We start from the raw sequence: 21,617 nt of genomic DNA, 5'->3' as shown, positions 1-21,617 counted from the left end.
CTCTTTAATTAAGGATGGCAGCTATATAAACTAGGCCTGTTTGGTCATCCAGTCATGCTCCTGATGATGGATATACACCTTCCGAAACGGCTGTAGAGCACGACTGAACATGACCTATCCATGCAGTGGTTCCGTTTTTGATTGTCTACCTATGCTATATCTGATGAGTATATGGACTTACTTATGCCAGTTTGTGATTACCACTGCAACCTTTGGATGATTCTTCATGTTTTCTATATAGAATACTTTTTTTCAAATTTGGATGTGCTGACCTCTAAATTACCACATAAATAAATTATATATATATATATATATAGTGATACGGTCCGGCACTCACTCCAGTAGGTCAGCTGCCCCGGTGCCCATACAAACAATGGGATATAGGAAGGAAGAGACTGGCACTCAAGGGTCTTTGTAAAAAGCAGTGTATTCACAGGAAAAACATCCAACGTTTCGGGGCTGCGCCGAAACGTTGGATGTTTTTCCTGTGAATACACTGCTTTTTACAAAGACCCTTGAGTGCCAGTCTCTTCCTTTATATATATATATATATATATATATATATATATATATATATATATATATATGTTTATTATTGTAGCCATTTTGAGCGATAGTGTTAGGACCTGCAGAAAAGTGGGGTTCCGTGAATAAACACACCAGAGGCAGTTTTGTAAGAAACCGACGTTTCAAGGCTGTCCGGCCTTTTTATCAAGGTGCAAAGAGATACATACAACAGACAGTATAACCACTTAAATACCTTTAGAGATCAGTTCATGTCTCCCGCCAGCTCCTCCCCCGGGCGTCGAACATGACGTCACCACGTCGGAGCGTCACAGGAGACGCGAAGCAACCCTGTAACATATGACACAAATACACCAATAGAAAAAAAACATTAGGTAACCAAGGTGATAACATACAACAATAGACACCTAAGCATATTAAAAACAAAAACAGTCTTAGCAGCAAATTTGAATTATCATATAAGCACAGGATTCCTATATGGCCTGAATGAGGCTTAATCATCAAATGCCCGTAATTACTTTGCTTATACGGGACGGTCACAGAAAAACAGTGTACACACATAGAATGAAGAATCGATATGTCAAGCATGTAAATATGACACTGCGCCATGGTCACTAATAAAGGACAAGGATTACATAAAGCAGGATAAGCCAAGGTATTCGTTTAGACCCCTGGGAGCCAGGGTATCCAAACGATATATCCAATGGCATTCCGCTCTCAGTAATTTCAAAGACCTATCACCCCCACGTTTAAGCGGGGGGATATGGTCTATGATCCGATATCTTAGAGATGACAGTGTATGTCTGGCCTGTGCAAAATGCCGGGCTACCGGCTGTTCACTAGTACCTGAGAGAATAGCTGCCTTTATGGCCGACCTATGTGCTGCTGCCCTTTCCTTAAAGGCGCAGTCAGTTTTGCCGACATAGTGTCGACCACAGGGGCAGCTAATAAGGTACACAACGAATCGTGTCATACAAGAGACACGGTGCTTGATAAAGAACTTTTTTGGGTTGTTACAGGTGCTGCGGCTGCACCACGTGTAGCTTTATGATAGTAGGTGATACTTTTCACCATCCCTACTCTGGAAAAAAGTTCTTTATCAAGCACCGTGTCTCTTGTATGACACGATTCGTTGTGTACCTTATTAGCTGCCCCTGTGGTCGACACTATGTCGGCAAAACTGACTGCGCCTTTAAGGAAAGGGCAGCAGCACATAGGTCGGCCATAAAGGCAGCTATTCTCTCAGGTACTAGTGAACAGCCGGTAGCCCGGCATTTTGCACAGGCCAGACATACACTGTCATCTCTAAGATATCGGATCATAGACCATATCCCCCCGCTTAAACGTGGGGGTGATAGGTCTTTGAAATTACTGAGAGCGGAATGCCATTGGATATATCGTTTGGATACCCTGGCTCCCAGGGGTCTAAACGAATACCTTGGCTTATCCTGCTTTATGTAATCCTTGTCCTTTATTAGTGACCATGGCGCAGTGTCATATTTACATGCTTGACATATCGACTCTTCATTCTATGTGTGTACACTGTTTTTCTGTGACCGTCCCGTATAAGCAAAGTAATTACGGGCATTTGATGATTAGGCCTCATTCAGGCCATATAGGAATCCTGTGCTTATATGATAATTCACATTTGCTGCTAAGACTGTTTTTGTTTTTAATATGCTTAGGTGTCTATTGTTGTATGTTGTTATCACCTTGGTTACCTAATGCTTTTTTTCTATTGGTGTATTTGTGTCATATATTACAGGGTTGCTTCGCGTCTCCTGTGACGCTCCGACGTGGTGACGTCATGTTCGACACCCGGGGGAGGAGCTGGCGGGAGACACGAACTGATCTCTAAAGGTATTTAAGTGGTTATACTGTCTGTTGTATGTATCTCTTTGCACCTTGATAAAAAGGCCGGACGGCCTTGAAACGTCGGTTTCTTACAAAACTGCCTCTGGTGTGTTTATTACGCTGAGTGCCGCCGTCAGGAAGAATATACCATTGGCGTACACCCATACGCTACTACACGGAAGGCACCTGGTTCATGTGTTCATTTGCTAAATTCTATTAGCTTGGAGTGAGGGTGCCTCCTCAAGGAAGGAGATTATATATATATATATATATATATATATATATATATATATATATATATATATATATATATATATATATACATACATACATACACACACACACACACACACACACACACACACACATACATATATATATATATATATATATATATACACACACACACACACACACACACACACACACATATATATATATACACACACACACATATATATATATACATACACACACACACACAAATATTAAATGCTAACCCAATAACACAAGAATGAAAGACGAAAATTTGAAATATTTTTACGCAAAATGTAACCAAGTTAAAAACACTCTTAAGGGAGAAATCTACTATACAAAGCTAAGGTAGAAGCTAAAATGCGATAAAATTTGAATTTATAACCTTGTTGTTCATTTATTTATTTACGTTTTCTTATATATTGCAGCATATTCCGTTATGCTTTGATTTTTGTTTTTGACTAAAAGTTTTTTTTTTTTCTATACAGTATATATTAGAATATGTAATTGTGAAGCACATTGGGGCAGATGTATTAAGCCTTAACAAGAGATAAATGCAAGGGTGATAAAGAGATAAAAGTCCAGCCAATCACATCCTAACTGCCATGTCACAGGCTTTGTTTGAAAAAAAGTCAGTAAGGAGGTGATTGGCTGGACGTTTATCTCTTTATCACCCTTGCATTTATCTCTTGTTAAGGCTTTATACATATGCACCTTTGAGTCCTTTTGGGAGAAAAGTGCTATATAAATATCATTATTATTATTATTATTATTATTATCTACCAGTTAAATGATGGTGTATTTTCACTAGCTACATCCTCCAGTAAAAAAAAAAAAAAAAAAAAAACCCTAACAAAACCCCCACAATAAGAAAAGATGTGATGTAGTTACATGGGAGGGCACATTTCCCACATTGTTAGACATGGATAATTAGGTATGCAAATCTATCTCTAGCTGCTGAGAATACGCTCACTAGGAGGGCCATTTTACATATTGCTGACCCAATGTGGTGTTATGCTGTGCACACACTCCCGGATAGCGAATGCAATTGGCCTGAACCTGCTACATGTGTGGTCTGAAACCACCTGTGATGCCTGTTAACAAATAATGGTAAATGGGATCAGAAGATAAAAGTAGACTTATTTGCCTTTACAGATGTAGCCACGCTCATCGTTGCTGCAATTCGGCAGACCGTGGTTGTTTGTCGCACCAAAAATCAAACCCCAGGCACAGAATTGCCAAGCTGCAACATCACAGCTCAATGCTTTGCTAAGAGCTGCAGAGTGAATTAGATGCACACCTGGCAAAAGGTGCACCAAGTGCCATGGAAGTCGGACTTGGCAATTGGCGCGGCAACAATGAGCGTAGCTACATCTGTAAAGTGAGGGTTCTTCTGTCTGCACAAAGAGGCCCCACACAGAGAAGTGTGGCCAAAGTTAACAGTGATCCTGCAAATCAGAACATGGCTGAAGCAACAAAACCAGCCTGGTATAATGCATTATTCAATTTCTGTTACCTGATGTTTTGTCTTGTCCAACACAAACCAGCGTGGCTTCCAGGGTTTCATAAAAGCTCCTTTCTTATACAGAATCCCCTCATATGATCTAGAAAGACACAGAAAACTTGCTCTTCATCCACTGATTGATAATGTCGGTGGGTTCAGTGTTCTGCAGTTTACCACATTGTCATACCATGAAAATAGGGCAGGTTTATCTAATTCACATGTACAGTACTAGTAGATATTTTTTTTTTTAACCAGGTTCAAATTCTGTTGTGCTTTATTAAATAAAAAATACCGATAAAACACCCTGGGTAGTTACAATCAAAATGGTAGGAAGGCTCTGCTCAAAAGCTTACAATCTATAAAGTTAATAAGGGATTAATTTGAACGGCACTGCCCAGGGTGCGTAAACTGTAGAATAATAGAAACAGAGGGGTTAGCACAGTTTTTTCAGACCCCCAACAGTGTTGTGCAAGACAATAAAGGTTCCTTACTGTAATAAGCAAATATGTGCACAATGAGCAACTCAATATTGTGTACATAGTACACCTGAAAGCTAGGACTTCATCGTGAAGTAGCATCCCACCCACCTGTTCTCAATGGTTTTAACCAGTTTGGTCTCTAGTATACAGACTGAATATTGAAACTGAAGGCACAATGAAGGCAAAACCTACACATTTGTATTATTTGTCATGGCTCCCCTTGGGTTTACACATAACATTTATGGAGCAATATTTTTTTTTTACTAATATTATATTTTCTTGCATTTTTTCACTTGTGTAACACCTTTTAAACCCCTAGATTTTGCTTCTTTCTTATTAACTTACGAACACTTTAGTTTCTCACTAGTGTGTTGCCCTGGTGTGACTGGCTTTCACTGGATTTTTGGGGGATAACTTATTATTAGGGACTCAGCAGAGAGACTAGGTCATGCAGACCCATAGTTGGATATTGCAGTGCCAAAACACAGAGAAATGAATTCCCCTCTAAATATAATAGTCATTTTTACTGTGACCTATTATACCATATGCAGTCATATACAGAAGTGTCAAATCGCCCTCTTGACATGCCAGTTTCTCGGCAGCTTAGCAGTGCAGGGGGTCTTTTGCACTCAAAATGTGTATCTGATTTGCATAAATATAATAATGGAAGAGACAATGGTACTCTTTACCTAGCACGGCGCCCACGATTTTGATCGTGGGCATCGCAGGTAAAAAAATCGCGGGCATCGCGGCCATTGAATGCACTAAAAATCGGGTGCGACGCGACCGACGCGATGCCCGCGATTTCCCATAGGGAACAATGTTACATTTCTCAATAGACCTGATTTTACTGTTCAATGCCTCAATTGACACGATTTTTCCATAGGAAACAATGTTAAATGGCCCACAGAGGCCAAATAGCCACCCTGAAGTGTGAAATGGCCCCCACAATTGTTAACGCCATACCACGATCAACGTCAACCCGAAGAGTGGCGAGCGCAGCGAGCCCGCGAGGGGCGGCGGTACGCGTCCTACGACCTTTTCATACCCCCACTATCCACGTCGGCGTGGAGAATAGAAAGTGTGGCGAGCGTAGCGAGCCACCGAGCCCGAAGCGTGGCGAGCCCCGCGAGGGGACGCGGATACCTTCACAGGTAAAGGCGTCCCCTTCGCGGGCTTCACAGGTATCCGCGTCCCCTCGCCACGCTTCGGGCTCAGTGGCTCGCTGCGCTCGCCACACTATTCTATTCTCAACTCCACGCCGACGTGGATAGTGGGGGTATGAAAAGGTCGTAGGACGCGTACCGCTGCGCTCGTCACGCTTCGGGTTCACGTTGATCGTGGGGTGGCGTTAACAATTGTGGGGGCCATTTCACACTTCAGGGTGGCTATTTGGCCTCTGTGGGCCATTTAACATTATTTCCTATGGAAAAATCGTGTCAATTGAGGCATTGAACAGTAAAATCGGGTCAATTGAGAAATTTAACATTGTTCCCTATGGGAAATCGCGGGCATCGCGTCGGTCGCACCCGATTTTTTAGTGCATTCAATGCCCGCGATGACCCTGATGGGCGCCGTGCTAGGTAAAGAGTACCGAGACAATTTCTTTGCTCGATTTCACTGATCTATTTAATCTGTACCATTTATATATTTGTGTGCAACAGTGCAGTTGCTTTTTTCTCAGGCCAAGTTCGGTTGTGCTTCAGCTATGACTTTGAATGTGTGTAAAACCAATTTCTGTGCATTTTTGTTCAAAACCTAGCCTCTTCTAGTACATGGTCAGTGGCTTTTCACAGTATCTGCGATCAGACTGAAGCTAGGTACACACCGGCCCGATATATGTTGCATTGAGCAGATTTTGACCCAACATAAAAGGAGTATCGTTCAGTACGTATGCCAAATATGTGGGTTGCCCACAGTCATTCGTGATGTTGCACTGCTAGCCGGGCAATAATGCTAGCAGCTGCGGCATTTGTAATGAAGGAAAGAGCGACATTACATTGTTCAATATGTTCCCAGGATATGGTAACTACAATATGATGGCAGATAAGAACTAGTTGGTCCATCTAGTCTTCCCCTTTTATGTTTTTTACACAATTTCAACCCTTTTTGAACTTTAGTTCTATGTGAGGATATCCTTATGCCTATCCTAAGCACGTTCTACCACCTCTGATGGGAGGCTATTCCATTCAACCACTCCCCTTTCCGTGAAGTAATTTTCTCCTGAAACTCTCTCCCTCTGGTTTCAGCGCACGTCTTCGAGTTCTAATACTTCTCTTCCTTTGAAGAATGTCCCCCTGCTGTACTTTTTTTTTTAAAACCCTTGATATATTTGAAAGTTTCTACCACTTCCCCTCTTTCCCTTGGCTGCTCAAAGCTATATATATTAACCTCTTTCAGTCTTTCCAGGTAAGTTCTGTGATGTAGGCCATGCACCATTTGCCCTGCTTTGTACGCTCTACATTGTGTTTATATCCTTCTGAAGAACTGGACCATATCAAGCTGAAGACACATCATCCTAACATGTACCTAGCTTAAAATGCAAAATGTAAATTAAAGTGCAGTACGCTACGGTTCCTGGAACATCTGTCACACCAGGCATCTTGCATATTATGGTGTTACAAATACTAGGTGCCAATGCAGCAGTATAGCAAAGCTGTTATACAGAGACCCAACAGGAATAAACTAGAACAATGCTACCCAAAGTGCTGTGTCACCCTGGGGTGCCTTAGGAGACTTGCAGGGGTGCCCTGGGTTGGTGGACTATGGCCAATTCAAATTATTTATTGTCAATGTATTAAGCAAATTCTGGACAGAGGAGAATAATGTTCATTTTCACATAACTGACAAGGATGAGATCAACACAATTTACTAAATATTTTATTCTCCTGATTTTAATTAAAGAAAAACGTTTGCCCTAGGGGTGACTTGAAAAATGGTTTGACACTCAGGGGCACCGTAATTCAAAAAGGTTTGGAAGCCACTGAACTAGGAAGTAGACTGGACTTCTTTTGACTGATGACTCCTCCATGAGACCACCACCTGAATTGCAATGCATTAAAAAAAAAACATATGACTTAGCCCTGATTAAAATAAGGGAACATTACATAGCTGTAAAGAGTCCTCCAGAGTATGTACTTAGGATAAAACTCACCAGAAAAGTTTTGTTATGCCTTGTCCACACTTCATCCAAAATTATAATAGTCAGAAAATGGCAGAAAAGAAACACCCGGAGAAATGTAAAAAAACCGGTTCACCGGAGGTGCGGGATGTCGGGCAATCTCAGATGTTTTTATTAAGTGCCAATCATTTACAAGGCATGGTTTTGCTTTTAAATGATTGACACTTTAATAAAATGTCCGAGTTCAGCTGGACCCGATTACATTTTCGCAGATTAGGTTTTATCTTACAAGTTTCCAGTTCCTCCATATTTAGAATTTAAATCTACGACTTGAATTACTTCCTCAAATCCTTGTCCTTTAGATATGCAATCCTATAACACATGGCAGGTCATGTTTTTAGGATTTCTGCCTTTGAAAACATGTGGTACTGACCCAGAAAATACATCAAGTCCCCTGTGTGTGATCACATAAATGCACAAAACATGACCTGGTGGGGGGATCTGAGGATTGGGAACTACATCTTTAGACAACTCTTCAGTTTAGAAGGATTTGTCCAAAACAGAAAACAGATGGCACTTTACCATCTTCCTGAGACAACATATCCCAATCTGGACTCTCCCAATTCTGGACTATGGCATAACAATTTTTGCCTGATCTGACAGCTTGTTTTGCTATGGATGGCTGAGGTCCAATAAAGTGGGCTTTCCTTGAAGAACAAAGCGTACAAGATGCAAATTCAACCAGAGCAGGGAGGCACCTCCCTCCTCTGTACCAGTAGTTATGAGGAGTATAAAAATAAAAGAAAAACTCTGCCAGCAATTGACGCTCTGCATATCACCAGTGTTGGCATGACCACTATTCAGTAGGTACTGCACTACCTGAAAAGGGTAAGAACACAGTCAAATGGCTGCAGGGAACTGCAGTCTATCTGCAGCTGCAACTGGGTTGCTCTATAGAGTGTAGGTAGTGAGGACAGCAGCCAAGTTGTGCATCTCAGTCCTCAATAATAGAAACGGAAAACACCACATCAACCACTACACAGCAGTGATGCTGGCAAACTAAAGTAAAAAAAAAGAAATAAAAGTACATCTAAAGGCATTTAGAAACAGAAGGTTTCCCCACTGCAGAGTAGGAGAAGGTCAGACATGCTAATCCAGCAGCTCTATACACCATGGATCTAGCTTTCGCCAATGGCTGTAAGAGAAAGATTTATCTGGTGTACATCTTCGCAAATATGATCGATGCCAGAGACCCAAATGTATTAAACCACATATATTTTGTCCTCTTTCCCCATGTCAAATGACTGCAATACCTGTTTTCTCTTTCTGCAGTGTTAAACTGATTGTATAAGGTGCTAGTGCTATTCCGTGCTCCCAGTTTCCCAGCTCCGGTAGGAGTATTTGTTGTGCTCGAACCACTCTCCAAGCTCAGGTTGAGTGTAGATCCCACACCACTTTCTTGCAGATAAATTCCCAATGAATGCCGCTGTGATGGTATGCTTGATGACATCAGCAGAGCACTGGACTTCTACATGTAAGACAAAGTTAAACTCAGTCACATTATACCAGTATACTCCTGGAAGCCAAGTCTATGCATATGGTATACTAGCCACTAAAAAATAAGTGTAAGGCAATGGCTCTCAAACACGGTCCTCAGCTCACGTGAACAGTACAGGTTTTCATGGCACAGATGGTTAGATCAAATTGACTGAGGTGCTAGTCACATGTGCACAAGTATGGTTTTTCTTAAAGTTTGGACCCGTAGGGTGCATTGAGGACTGTGGCCTAGGATATTACACTGCACCATTTGTACAGCTTAACTCACCCGACCCTCATGTCGGACCTCTGTCCTGTGAGCAGCTTTGACCTTATCCCAGGTTTCCTTCCAGCGCTCAGGCACAGGCCGCAATTCCATTTCCAGATTCTGTAACTCCTGGGTAAAACAAAAATACCAAACATCCTTATTTTAACCAAGTTACTGACAATAAGTAGTTACCACAATTCCAAAACGTATTCGGGGGACATGGAGAGTCTGGAGTACTTTAGTTGTCCCATTTATTACTTTTTCCCTTTGTCTTTTTCAGTTATGTACCTATATTACCAAGCAGAGTTGTTTATAGGAAATGCTGTCTTAAGGCCCACATGAATTATGCGATTTTGAGCCCAAAATCTTCATGTGAGCGCTATATTTTCCGATGGCTGTGTATGGTGCTCACTGCCATACACACTCAAAATTGCCTAATGTGGAAAGTGGTTCACTCGTTCTGTACCACTAGGTGATCTAGAACAGGCTGACTAATCAGATGTCAGATTTTCCTTGCACTATAAAAAACAAAACTCAATGGTTACATCATGCAAAAAGCAGGCTGCAACAGTCAAACCAAAGTGTACATGCAAATGTTCCAACATTGCACTCGCACTAAATACACAGAATAAAATGCAGATTCTATTCTTGGAGAAAAGCTGTGTCTGAAAACCTCCAAATTTACATATTATCATTAGTCTGCAATTCAGCAAACACATGTTCACTGAACTTTGGAAATATGAGAATGCCCCAGAGTTACACCCTTTCTAATGCAAGTGGGGATGCAATGTAGTCCGTACAACTCAGCATCACCCTTTGTCTTTGTACCTGGTCCAGAGGATGCAACAGAAAAATTAGCATCAGCCACAAAATGCACTCTTGGTAGTTGTATTGTATGTATATAAAAAATAAACAAGGCTTAAACAATGTTGGTGTACATATTACGGCAAAGATTGGGTCTGCAAAATATAGATTTTCTCAACGCCTATATCAAAACCTGACCGCTGTTACGCAGTCAGTGACAGACAAATACTTCTATTATACAGGTTATAAGGGTTTAGTATGCAATAAAGATTAAAAAAATAAAAATAATGATTATAATTATATACCATTTGTATCCATGTGGTTTAAAAAAATAATAAAAAAAGATTACTACAGTACTAGGCTTGTTTTTTAGTATCTAACCTCTAATAAGCAAGTGATGGCATCTGGTTGAAGTCGCCGAGGAGAATGATAGGATGGCCAAATAATCTTGCGCTTGGTCTGGGGGGCAGAGCTATCGTTTTTCTCAGGTTCTTCATGCTGGGAGCTCTGAAGTAGCTCCCAATCATAAGATGGGCCTTCACTCAGAGCTTCATGAGTGTAATAATCCCATACACGAAGACCCCACACAGAGCTGAAAGGTCGCAGAACCTGTGGAGAAGGAACACAAAAACATTAATTTGAATAGGAAATCATCTTCTAAATGATGTACTGATCTAACTCCTTCTTTATAGAATACCAATGACATTGACTATGTGGGACACTGCTTACATTCATGGGGACGGGCACAAATTGTGCTTTCTTTCTTACCTCCCCATCCTCAGGGCAGAACATGTAGTTGTAAAACACTTGACTCTTCTTGTGCAATCGCTCAATATACTCCCACACTGAGCGGCAGACCGGAGGGCCACGGCGATCACCCTTCTCCTCATACAGTACCCCTGAAATGAAAAAGATGGTCTCTAGGGTTATACAAACCACAAAACAAGAAAATGAAACACACTTAGGACAGTTTTAACAAATAAACATTTGCTCTAGGACTAGCAGAAAGACAGAGACACTATCTGCATCTCTCTTATCAAGATTAATATCGCTCTCCCTTGTTTGAGAAAATCTAATTTTTTTTTAAATAAAATTGTTACACCATCCTAACAGAGGTATAGTTGCTACTCAGTTGTATCAATATTAGACAAGTGGTCATGTGGGCCCACTCATTTCTGAAAGTGGTCATGTGCATTTCTAGGTCATTAACTTTTCAGTCTTCAAATCGCTCATTTTCAGATCTTACCTTTTTCAATTCTCTCACAGTCAGAGTCCAACAAGAAGGTGCGAAACCGGTTTGACACATAGTGGTAAGCCAGAAACTTCAGGTAATACTGACTGAATTCAAACTCAGATGGGAACTGTAGATGTATCTATATAGTTGATATAAGAGGTAAATAAAGATTTATAATCTTTACTGTGTTTCTCTACTTAGACATACTATTCGAGTGACGTCAGGTAAAAGTGTTTCAAAATTATTTAAATAAATTTCACATCCAATACAAGACACAGCAGTGAGCAATATTCCACTCCAATTAGAAAGAAACTCAACTTATGCTCCTAAAAATCTAGTTCTACATTAACACTGACCTGATGGACACAGTCCAGAAACTGCAAGAAAATAGGTGTAATGCCGTTACTTTGGCTGGCAGCGGTGTGTGCTCCACGATGACTAAATCGGTGACCAAATGACAGCCATTCTTTCTCAATGAGCAGTCGAAATCCCTCAATGGTTCGATAATATGGGTCAGATAGGAGCTGGACCAAACACACCACCTAAGGAAAGGCCTGTATTAGCGATGCATGAAATGTAGACTTGACACAAACTATACGAAGGATCTGGGGATTGGTGGAATGTCATTTCTATAGATATCAGAACAGCTAAAAACACCCTGCACACTGTACATTTATAAATGGGTGAAAACAGAGTTGACTTATTAGCAGCATTATCTTGTTGCAAATTGTAAAACTTAACTAAATTTAGGAAAAATATAAATCTAGATTTAGTTTATTCCTTCCATCCCAAATTTACCTAGGTGATCTAGATTAAGGTAAACTCTCCCCTATAAAATATGTTTTAGTTTAATTAAAGAGGGGCACGTCAAAAATCACACCACTATCTGGACCACCATATTATATTGTGTCATTAGTACTAGCAGTCCTATCATTTGTTTTGTTTGTCACATTCTTTATGAAATGTTTCAACAATTTATATTACATTCAGATATTGTCGGCGTGCATGTCAAGGTTTCTGTCTCCTAGAGTTAAAAATAATAATACAATAAAAAGAGACAGCTCTCACTGTAGGAAATTAGATTGCTTTTCCCCAGTAGCAACAGGCATGCTTGTGTTCTACATAGGCACAGTTAACAGAAGAGGTTGTCACAGAAGATTAGTTATTGGACAGTTATTGAATGTCTTTGCCAATCACATACATTATTTGGTACTTATGTAATATCTGGACTCCCGTTTTTCTTATGAGACCGCGTCCCCTCGCGGGGCTCGCTGCGCTCACCACGCTTCGGGCACGGTGGCTCGCTGCGCTCGCCACACTATATAAAATCAACTCCATGCGTAGTTGGATAGTAGGGGTATGAAAAAATGGGGTGCATTTAACATGGGAGTCCAGATAATACATAAGTACCCATTATTTTTATTCTGTGGCTCCTGACCACAAAGTGGGTCACGGCCATCTTAGCATGGGGTTGTGACTCGATGCTGCTGACCGAGTCGCAACCAACTTCTGTAATCTCTCAATGATCCAAGGAATGTTAAAAATCTGCTGAATTGTGTTACTTAAGCCTCCTCACACCAATTTGTGCCTTCACAATGCAGCCATGCATGTGTGTCTGTTGACCACCTGTGGCGACCATTCTGCTGTAACTCGCTGGGGTTCTGTAATCATTTTTATTGTGCGACGGGGTCAAAACAAAAAGTTAAATAGTTGGAGAACCCCTGCTATACAGTTAGTAGTGCCTCCCACTTAGACAATGTGCGTGCCAATACCTGTGTGGTGAGATCCCATCCATCTTCCAGACCAACCAGGACTGATGAACCGCTGTCCAGTAACTCTACAACCAGCACAGAGACCTGAAGCAGCTTGTGTAGCTGGGAAATAGTAATAGATTTGAGAAAAAAAAAAGGTTTGCAATGATTTTAGTGCTAAAACTAGATTGCATAAAAGTAGCTAAAAACAGTAAGGAATAAGGAGGTAAACAGGTAGGGCACAAGCAGATATGGAGCAACAAATAAATAAAATAAATACGGAGATAAAAAAGCAAAAACAAAGAACAAAAAAACAAATTAGTGTGTATAAGGCAGACCTGTAAAAACCACTCTGAGTCTTCAAGTGTGCGCAGGTATGAGAGACTGGGGTCTGTGGAGGGGGCACTTGGCACACAGGCCTTCATCAGTTTCTTGAAACTAGCCTTAACTTGCCTGACGTCAAACAGCTCAATGGGCACCAGCTCCCAATTCTGTAGTGGGTCCGGTTTCACCCCCTGGGCAAAGGAAAGATAAAAATGTTAAGGCAACAGCACAATACCTATCAATGATCTGAATGGCCAAGATAAACATTTACCCAGTATGTTAAAGATAAATAAATGTCAAACACCATACAAAGTTTTACATAAAGACTGTCCAGGTGCTATATATATATATATAGAAGTTCCAACCTCAATTTAAAGTTAGAACAAAATTCAACTAGAAGGTGTAAATATGGACCCAGGAAAAAAAAAAGTGAAGATAATACAATGTTCTCTAATAAGAACAATTATAAAAATCCTAACGGAGGATAAGCAGAATACAAGTGTATCCCTCCTATTATCCCTACAGATTGTAAGCTTGCAAGCAGGGCCCTCCTACCTCCATGTTGGTTTGTTACTATCTAGTTTGTTTTATCACTGTTGTTTCCAATTGTATAGCTGCGCTATATAAGAAACTGTAAATGATCCCACAGAATCCTTTGTGGGATACTCAAAGTTTGTTGAGCAGATGTAAAGAGAGATTTTTCCAATAAAGATATATAAAAAACAGAAAGCAACTATAGAGTCTCTGTAAGCAGAAGCCATTTATGCAGTGCCCAGCTCCGGCACATAGAAACATAGAAAAACAGATTTGGGGGGGATTGAACAGTTTGAGGTACTTTTCTAGCAATGTTCCTGCTCCACACTCAGTGCTGCAGAGTAATCAGAGCCCTCCATATAATGAAAGAGAAATATAAAATAATGCACTCGCACTCCTTACATCACTATGTTGTTGCCCAGATGTAAATATGAACCTTTAGCCCCTAACAAAAAAAAAAGTCCCATAGTACAAAAAGAAAGCAGTACAATTTTCTACAGCAATGCTTTATCAAACTCACTTTAAGCTGGGACTTATCACCAATGATGTACAGAGCAGCTCTCCGGGGGGTCAGAGGACTCTCCAAGGGTCCACCATTTTGGTGTGGGGTCAGAAGATCTCTTGCAGCCAGTCTAGTTCCTACGTCAGAGTTCATTCCATAAGAACTAAGTCTTCCGGTGCCACGCATACTACCCCATTTCCCTGCATGATCAAAACAAGATAATAAAGGAAACAGGTATTAAGATGTACAATAATCTACTTGCACTGAAAAATCATCCGACATTCATATAAGTAGAGCCTGCCTGTAAGTACAGCAAACTAACATTGACAAAAGTAAAGGGTAAGGGGGATATGCAGGCGTTAAATGTAAGCGGACAGCTTAAGCTTTGTTCACCTAATCATTAATGGAACTGTGGTATTAGGCACTGTGGTTATCGACAGGAACAGACAAGGAAAGAATCGGTACTTATGTAGTATCTGGGCGCCCGATTTAAAAAAATCGGGTCAGAAAATTCGCATCGAATCGCATCCGATATCGCATGCGATCCGATGCGATTTTCCATAGGATTCAATGTTAACATAGTCCTGTTCATTTCCCCACTATCCAAGTGGGCATAGAGTTGATGTTATAAAGCGTGGCGAGCGCAGCGAACCACCGAGCCCGAAGCGTGGCGAGCCCCGCAATGGGCCGCGGATTACTTAAAATGTTTTCCGCGTGTGCTTGCCACGCTTCCGGCTCAGTGGCACGCTGCGCTCGCCGCGCTATATAAAATCAACTCTATGCCTACTTGGATAGTGGAGAAATGAACAGGACCTTGTTAACATTAAATCCTATGCAAAATCGCATTGAATCGCATCGCATGCGATTTTGCCGAAAATCGCATCGAATCGCATCTGATTGTATGCCTTAAGGTAAGGCATACAATCACAAAATCGGGCGCCCAGATACTATATAAGTACCAAAGAATCAACTGTATTGGCATAGCCTGGTCAATCTAGTGCATACAGCAAGTCGTGTGTACTGACCTTGCTCAGCATAGCCTCGCCTCACTGCGGGGTGCTTAGTACCCCGTACAGAATGACCTAGTTCAAGAAGAGAGGGGCAACTGGGTAAAGGAGAAATGTAACAATATTTTGTATAGTCCCAAGTTTTAAAAGGGAACAACTTTGGGGTTTGAGGTGAATACAGGGGGACACAACTAGAACAGTGTGCGGTACACTACTGGCACACAGCAGTAAGTTCCAACATTGAATGTGTACATGTAAAATGCTGCCATTGCATACTGCATGTGGTCTATTAAAGGGGAGAGTGGTTGTGTTTGAAACGACATGAATCATCGTAAGAGATGGAAAGGAATGAGGATCATAGATCATGAGATTAAAAGAGTAAGATAATATATGCAAAATGAAATATTATAATAATAAATTAAGACTCAAAAGAAATGTATGGTGACTTTATCTGGAGCCAAATGGGTGAGGGAGTCAATGCAAATTGAGATCTGCACAGGAAGATTATGAAACTGCAACAGTATTGGAATAATAAATGTGAGAATGAGGTCAGAAATCTGTTACAGATGAATAATAATATACAGCCAACTTCATTCTCTCTACATAACAACTCCAAACAACAAAGCTCACAAATCTCAACAGGTGCATGGGTCAGACAGATTATATACAAGAGCGCCAAATCCTTTAAGTAGGTCCATGACCATACACTGAGAATAGTAGGGAGCCTACCTCCTCGAATGTCCTCCTTCCCTCCCATCACCTGCTTCATCAATGAACCCAGCTTGGGTTGACGTTTGTCTGAAGAATCTGCAGCAGAAATACCAACTTATATTCCTTGTACACCTCTCATTAGGAATACTCAAACCCTATTTCCAATATCCTATATGTACAAGGCCATTTAATAAATATAGCAACGCCTGAATCCACGCATTAGAAAATACTCAGCCAAGCGAGAACAAAACCATGTGTTTGATAAAGCAAACATGCACATTGTAGCACTGATCGAAGCACAACTGCTTTTGACACAAGGTACAGGACCAGTGATACACCAATCTTATGTGAGCATTCAGATGGGTCCACTTTATTCAGACATGTAAAAAAGGGAATTTATAAGCACTCACCAAGCAGTAACACAGTCCATGCAATATAGTTACAGGTCATCTGTTCCAATTTCTGTTTTAATCATAATCCCATATTAAAAGACTATAATTAGAGTGGAGTTTGAAGAAACAAAATCCACCAATACATTTCACTTCCTTTCCAGGCTATTATTAAAGCATTTAATGTTGCGGCCACTGCCACATTAGTGTATATGTATATCTATATCTTTTGAACTGGACCTGTTTGAATTAAATGAAGCCGGACTTTATCCTGTGAGCTTTATATTCAGCAAAATGGAAAAGTTAGTGAAGGAAAGAAATTATCTACTCTGCTTATTACATATAGATTGAGTAGGAAGGTGAAGCTAGAGGGCAGCATGGAACCATTACCACCATCATGGATACTGCAGGATCTGGTGTATGGAGAGTGAAAGGGGAGAGAGTGCCAAATATATTTTTGGTAATCAAATTATACCTATAACGGAATATTCTCTTTTGGGCGAAGTTATCTTTTACTGTATATTTGAATATGACAGATCTGTTTCGAATCTATTCAATAAGCTTTCAACTAAGAGAGAAAAGCACCTTACGTGAGGTTTTAAAAGAACAAAGAAATATTAAGAAATCTATTTATTATTTACTACTGCCCATACTAATAAACCCTTAGAAGTCATAACACAGTGTAAGAGCTTGCACATATACAAACAGAAAAAAGGTATGGTTGGAAAGACAAAAGCAATGGCTCTAGAGATTAAAGAACCTCGGAGGCCACCCAAAGACCAGTGTGGCCATTTCCAACATTTGTACTGCATTTCCTTTATTATTATTATAAAATACATTGTGATGGAGGAAACAAGAGATAGCACTCCATCCTGATTATTAACATAACCAGTATCATGGTCTACGTAGAGTGCAAAAGGAACTTCGGGAAAAAAAGTTTTTTCAAAAAAGTATACAATTCAGCAGCATGGCTACCTGCACCTATGAAACACCATCAAAAGCCTTTGTATATGGGTGAAGTAGATGAATGTAATATGGTTTAAGTAGTGATCATATGGAGAGAGGTGACAGGGGGTAAGAACAGCTGAGAGACTGAAGTTTCTGGCAGCATGGTAAGGGACAAATAAGTGACTCAAGAAAGTCACCTTTGTACACGAATTTCCCTACCCAAATAGGAACAGCTTATCTGTATCTGATGAAGTCATGGCTTCTCTGGGAGTGTATCAAAGAGTCGAATTGCACCAGGTCGACAGTGAATTGGTCGACAGGCAAAATGTCAACACAGGAATATGGTTGGTGTGCAATAGGTCAACAGACATAACGGTAGACACAAGCAAATAGTTGACTTGACAATGGTCGACGCGTGAAAATGTCAACAAGTTTTTCCCATGTTGGCATGGGCCCCCCAGTTAGTGTAACAAGTACCCTTGCACAGCTCACTTTGCTGCGATGCTTCAGGCATGTTGCGTTGATTCGCTTTGCTCAGCACACTTTACCGTTGTCAGTGGTAGTTGACATGTCAACCTTTTGCTCGTGCCTTTTTTTCTCAATGTGGTCATCGTGCATGTGGACCTTTTGTAAAATGTCGACCAATAGTAATTGACATATTGACTGTTGAACTATCAACCGGAACCAGGCATTTCTAGGTCACTTAAATCTTTGATTGTGCATGAATTTTTTTTTTTATTACCTGTGATTTGTGGAAATTATATGGGAATGAATACAGATCATTCAGAGAGTGATCATCAATTCATCAGGAGAGAACATCTACTAATAGAGATTGAGATTGAGTAAATCTTGGGAGATAAAGCCGAGAAGTTGGCTCATTCACTTTTAACTAGAACATATTTGAAGCAGATCGATTGCTCCAAAATCTCCACTTTATCTCTCTCCAAAATTTGATAAATCTCCCCCTCCTCTATTCCATTTTAACACGTTTATTCTCCAGTTAACTGATGTTTCTCCTTTCTAGTTTATGGTGACTTTCCATGGATTTTGATCATTGCAATAACCTGATTTAAAGTCTCTGGTACATATTAAAGTTTACAAACAATATTATATGAAGTACACAAATTCATTATTCCCTAACGCACAGAAGTAACAAGAACTGTAGTGACAGGTAGGATAGGATCGTATGGAAGCTGAACAGGTATAAGATGACGAGAAGAAAGAATACAGCGGTTACTTCAGGATGACCAAAGAAAGTTGTGGTCCTCAGGTTACAGTAGCTGCTGCCTGTACCATCCCACACAAGTAACTTCCGCTCACCATAGAGATGTGCAGAAGGGAAAGCACTAAGGGTGTTGCGCCCACTCATTTCTGCATAGCGGGGCATTGAGTTCACCACAGCATGCAGGTACTTCTCCTGCTCTAATGAAGTGGAATCTGTCTGAGACGGCCCTGTGGACATGGAAAATAAACAATGGTCACAATATGCTGAAATACCGTCACAGAACACAATACTAAGAAAGGCATATCAACCAGTTATGTCTAGATACATTCTTAGAAATAAAGCCTGAAACAAAACAGCCCATATCTTGAACAACCAGACAGTCACTTTTCAGACCTGGGAAGGACTATGGGCCGATTGCCACTAGGTCATTCCACATCATCAGATCACTCAAAAAATAAAAATGAAATGTCCACCACCCATCTCAGATTGCTACGGAAATTTCTAATTAAGAGAGGATGTCAAAACTACTATTTCTGGCAAAAATATCGACTGTCTTGACATTTATTCTAGAAAATATTGATTTTAGAATATATTCAATTATTTAATAATTGCGGCTTCTTTATTCTTTATAAGTATCATGGGTGTTTATTAAGAACTCAAAATGATATTGGAACCCCTAATGCAGGGCTGGGCAACACCGGCCCTCCAGATGTTAATGAACTACACATTCTAGGATGCTTTGCATTAGTTTTGCTATGTGGCCATGCTGAAACTGATGCAAGGCATGCTGGGATGTGTAGTTCATTAACATCTGGAGGGCCGCTGTTGCCCAGCCCTGCCCTAATGTAACTTTTCCTCCTAAATCCCAAAAAAATGACTGACTCACGTTTCGAGTTACATCAAAAAATGAATGCTGGGTTAAACATGCAAGGTTGAATTGACATTAGAGATCCCAATTTTTTTAAGAGCCTAACAAAGGTATATATTATTACCACAAAATATCAGCATGGTAGTTCGTTTTATAGTGTGTGTGTGTGTGTGTGTGTGTGTGTGTGTGTGTGGGGGGCTCATCAATACACAGCAACCAGCATCATACTCATGGTGGACACTGGGACAGTGGGGTGTGGGTGGAGCCACCAGCGACAGGCACCAAGGAGATAAAATTTCTTTGGGTGCAGCCCAGGCTCCTCCTTCTCCACGCCCCCCTAGGCTTCAGTTGTTCCTTGGTGCCGTTAGGCACAGGTCACTAAGGAGAGGGCTCCGTGCCCAAACTTTAACATTTTTATTTTTTCTTCAGGAGACAGCGCCGTCTAGCAGCTGCTCCTGCCTGACTGGGTCCGGCGCGCTAGTCTCATGACCAGACACACCGGACACCTCACAGCACACTGAGGCGCCGCTTCCAGTCAGAGGTAAGCGGGTCTTGTCTCTGAGAGCGGGACGCCGAGCGGGACACCGCCGAGGGAAGGGTGCATTCCCCGGCGGTCCTGGCAGCAGGCACCCAGTCTTTTCCGTGCGGCCGCTAGACCACCAGGTTAGCTGTACTGGGGAGCGCCATCTTGGATAGCGCAGAGCACTGGGGTTTCCAGGGGGAGGCGGACAGATCCCCAGCTTCCGCCCCCATGTTACAGAGCTGTCAGTCACGCTTCCCGCGCTCAGCTCTGCTTCTCCCCGCCTCCGCAGCGTCTGAACGCCATTACAGGCACAGCGCTGAGAGGGAGAAGTGCACCCAGACTCCTGCTCCGCTACACCAGGACCAGGTTTCTTTATCTTTCCCCTAAAACGCTGATATCAAGCTATATTTAGCACTGATACAGCGTATAATATTGTGTGCTTGTTTTTTCTTAACCCTACCTTGTTTGATAGGGCTTAAGTGTGCAGTTTGTCTGTTTTTCTATAGACAGCTTGTCATTGTCAGACTTGTGTGGGGGCTTGTGACTTATAATAGGTCACAAAAGGGGAAGCCCACAGCAAAACCCTCTAAGGGTTTTGCTCCCAGGCTGCACGCTTATACATGTGGAAATTGTAAGGAGAACTTCTCCTCAGAGAGAGGCAGACAGACCCAGGTTTGTGTGACCGTTGCTCTGTAGATGCCCCCTCACCTGCCAGTACTCCTATACAGGAGTCCACTGAGCCAGCTTGGGCAGTCACTCTCTCCACGGCAATGAGAGATTTAGCCACACAGTTAGCTGCAGTCAGGCCACACACGTCTGCTTCTGAAGTGGCCACAACACAAGCTGTGCCCACTGTACCCGCCCCAGAACCAGCTTGGGTTCAGGGTTTATCTTCTTCCATACAAGGTCTAGTACAGGTGTCCAGCTCCCTTCAGTCTATTCTGAAGGCACCAGTTAGACGCAGGGCTTTGCCTACTTTACTGCCTCAGCAGGATGACACTGACGGGGGAGATACTGGGGATGATGGTGCAATTGGCACGGACGACGATGATGATGGTGATGATGAGCCAGACTCTTCTAAAGAGGATCGTATGACTCAGTCACGGGTAGATGCACTTATTAAGGTGGTTCGCTCCTCCCTTAAGGTGCAGGAGGATCAGCCTGCATCATCGGATGCTCCGGTTTTCAAAAAGAAGAAAAAGGAGATAGCAGCATTTCCTCCCAGCACTGATCTGGATGGGGCTTTGTCTAAGGT

General features: G+C 41.5%; 1 protein-coding gene across 6 annotated transcripts in view; it reads right to left on the bottom strand.

Moving 5' to 3' along the window:
- The window catches only part of SBF1 (SET binding factor 1), a 132,315-nt gene that overhangs the window by 4,894 nt on the left and 105,804 nt on the right, over nucleotides 1-21,617 (bottom strand). For 2 of the 6 annotated variants that reach the window (XM_083183220.1, XM_083183221.1), the window contains 13 exons: nucleotides 19,067-19,198; nucleotides 16,428-16,505; nucleotides 15,717-15,773; nucleotides 14,710-14,891; nucleotides 13,670-13,846; nucleotides 13,353-13,454; nucleotides 11,937-12,122; nucleotides 11,593-11,719; nucleotides 11,115-11,245; nucleotides 10,728-10,955; nucleotides 9,564-9,671; nucleotides 9,052-9,266; nucleotides 4,151-4,238 (listed from right to left, as the gene is read on the bottom strand). In XM_083183220.1, the coding sequence (XP_083039346.1) occupies nucleotides 4,151-4,238; nucleotides 9,052-9,266; nucleotides 9,564-9,671; nucleotides 10,728-10,955; nucleotides 11,115-11,245; nucleotides 11,593-11,719; nucleotides 11,937-12,122; nucleotides 13,353-13,454; nucleotides 13,670-13,846; nucleotides 14,710-14,891; nucleotides 15,717-15,773; nucleotides 16,428-16,505; nucleotides 19,067-19,198 (1,811 nt within the window). The remainder of the gene's footprint in view (nucleotides 1-4,150; nucleotides 4,239-9,051; nucleotides 9,267-9,563; nucleotides 9,672-10,727; nucleotides 10,956-11,114; nucleotides 11,246-11,592; nucleotides 11,720-11,936; nucleotides 12,123-13,352; nucleotides 13,455-13,669; nucleotides 13,847-14,709; nucleotides 14,892-15,716; nucleotides 15,774-16,427; nucleotides 16,506-19,066; nucleotides 19,199-21,617) is intronic. The other 4 variants (XM_083183223.1, XM_083183225.1, XM_083183224.1 and 1 more) reach the window with 2 other exon arrangements.

Source organism: Crinia signifera, chromosome 4 (assembly GCF_055691185.1).
Source record: "Crinia signifera chromosome 4, ASM5569118v1, whole genome shotgun sequence".
NCBI lineage: Eukaryota > Metazoa > Chordata > Amphibia > Anura > Myobatrachidae > Crinia > Crinia signifera.
This window is presented reverse-complemented; position numbering and strand designations above follow the sequence as displayed.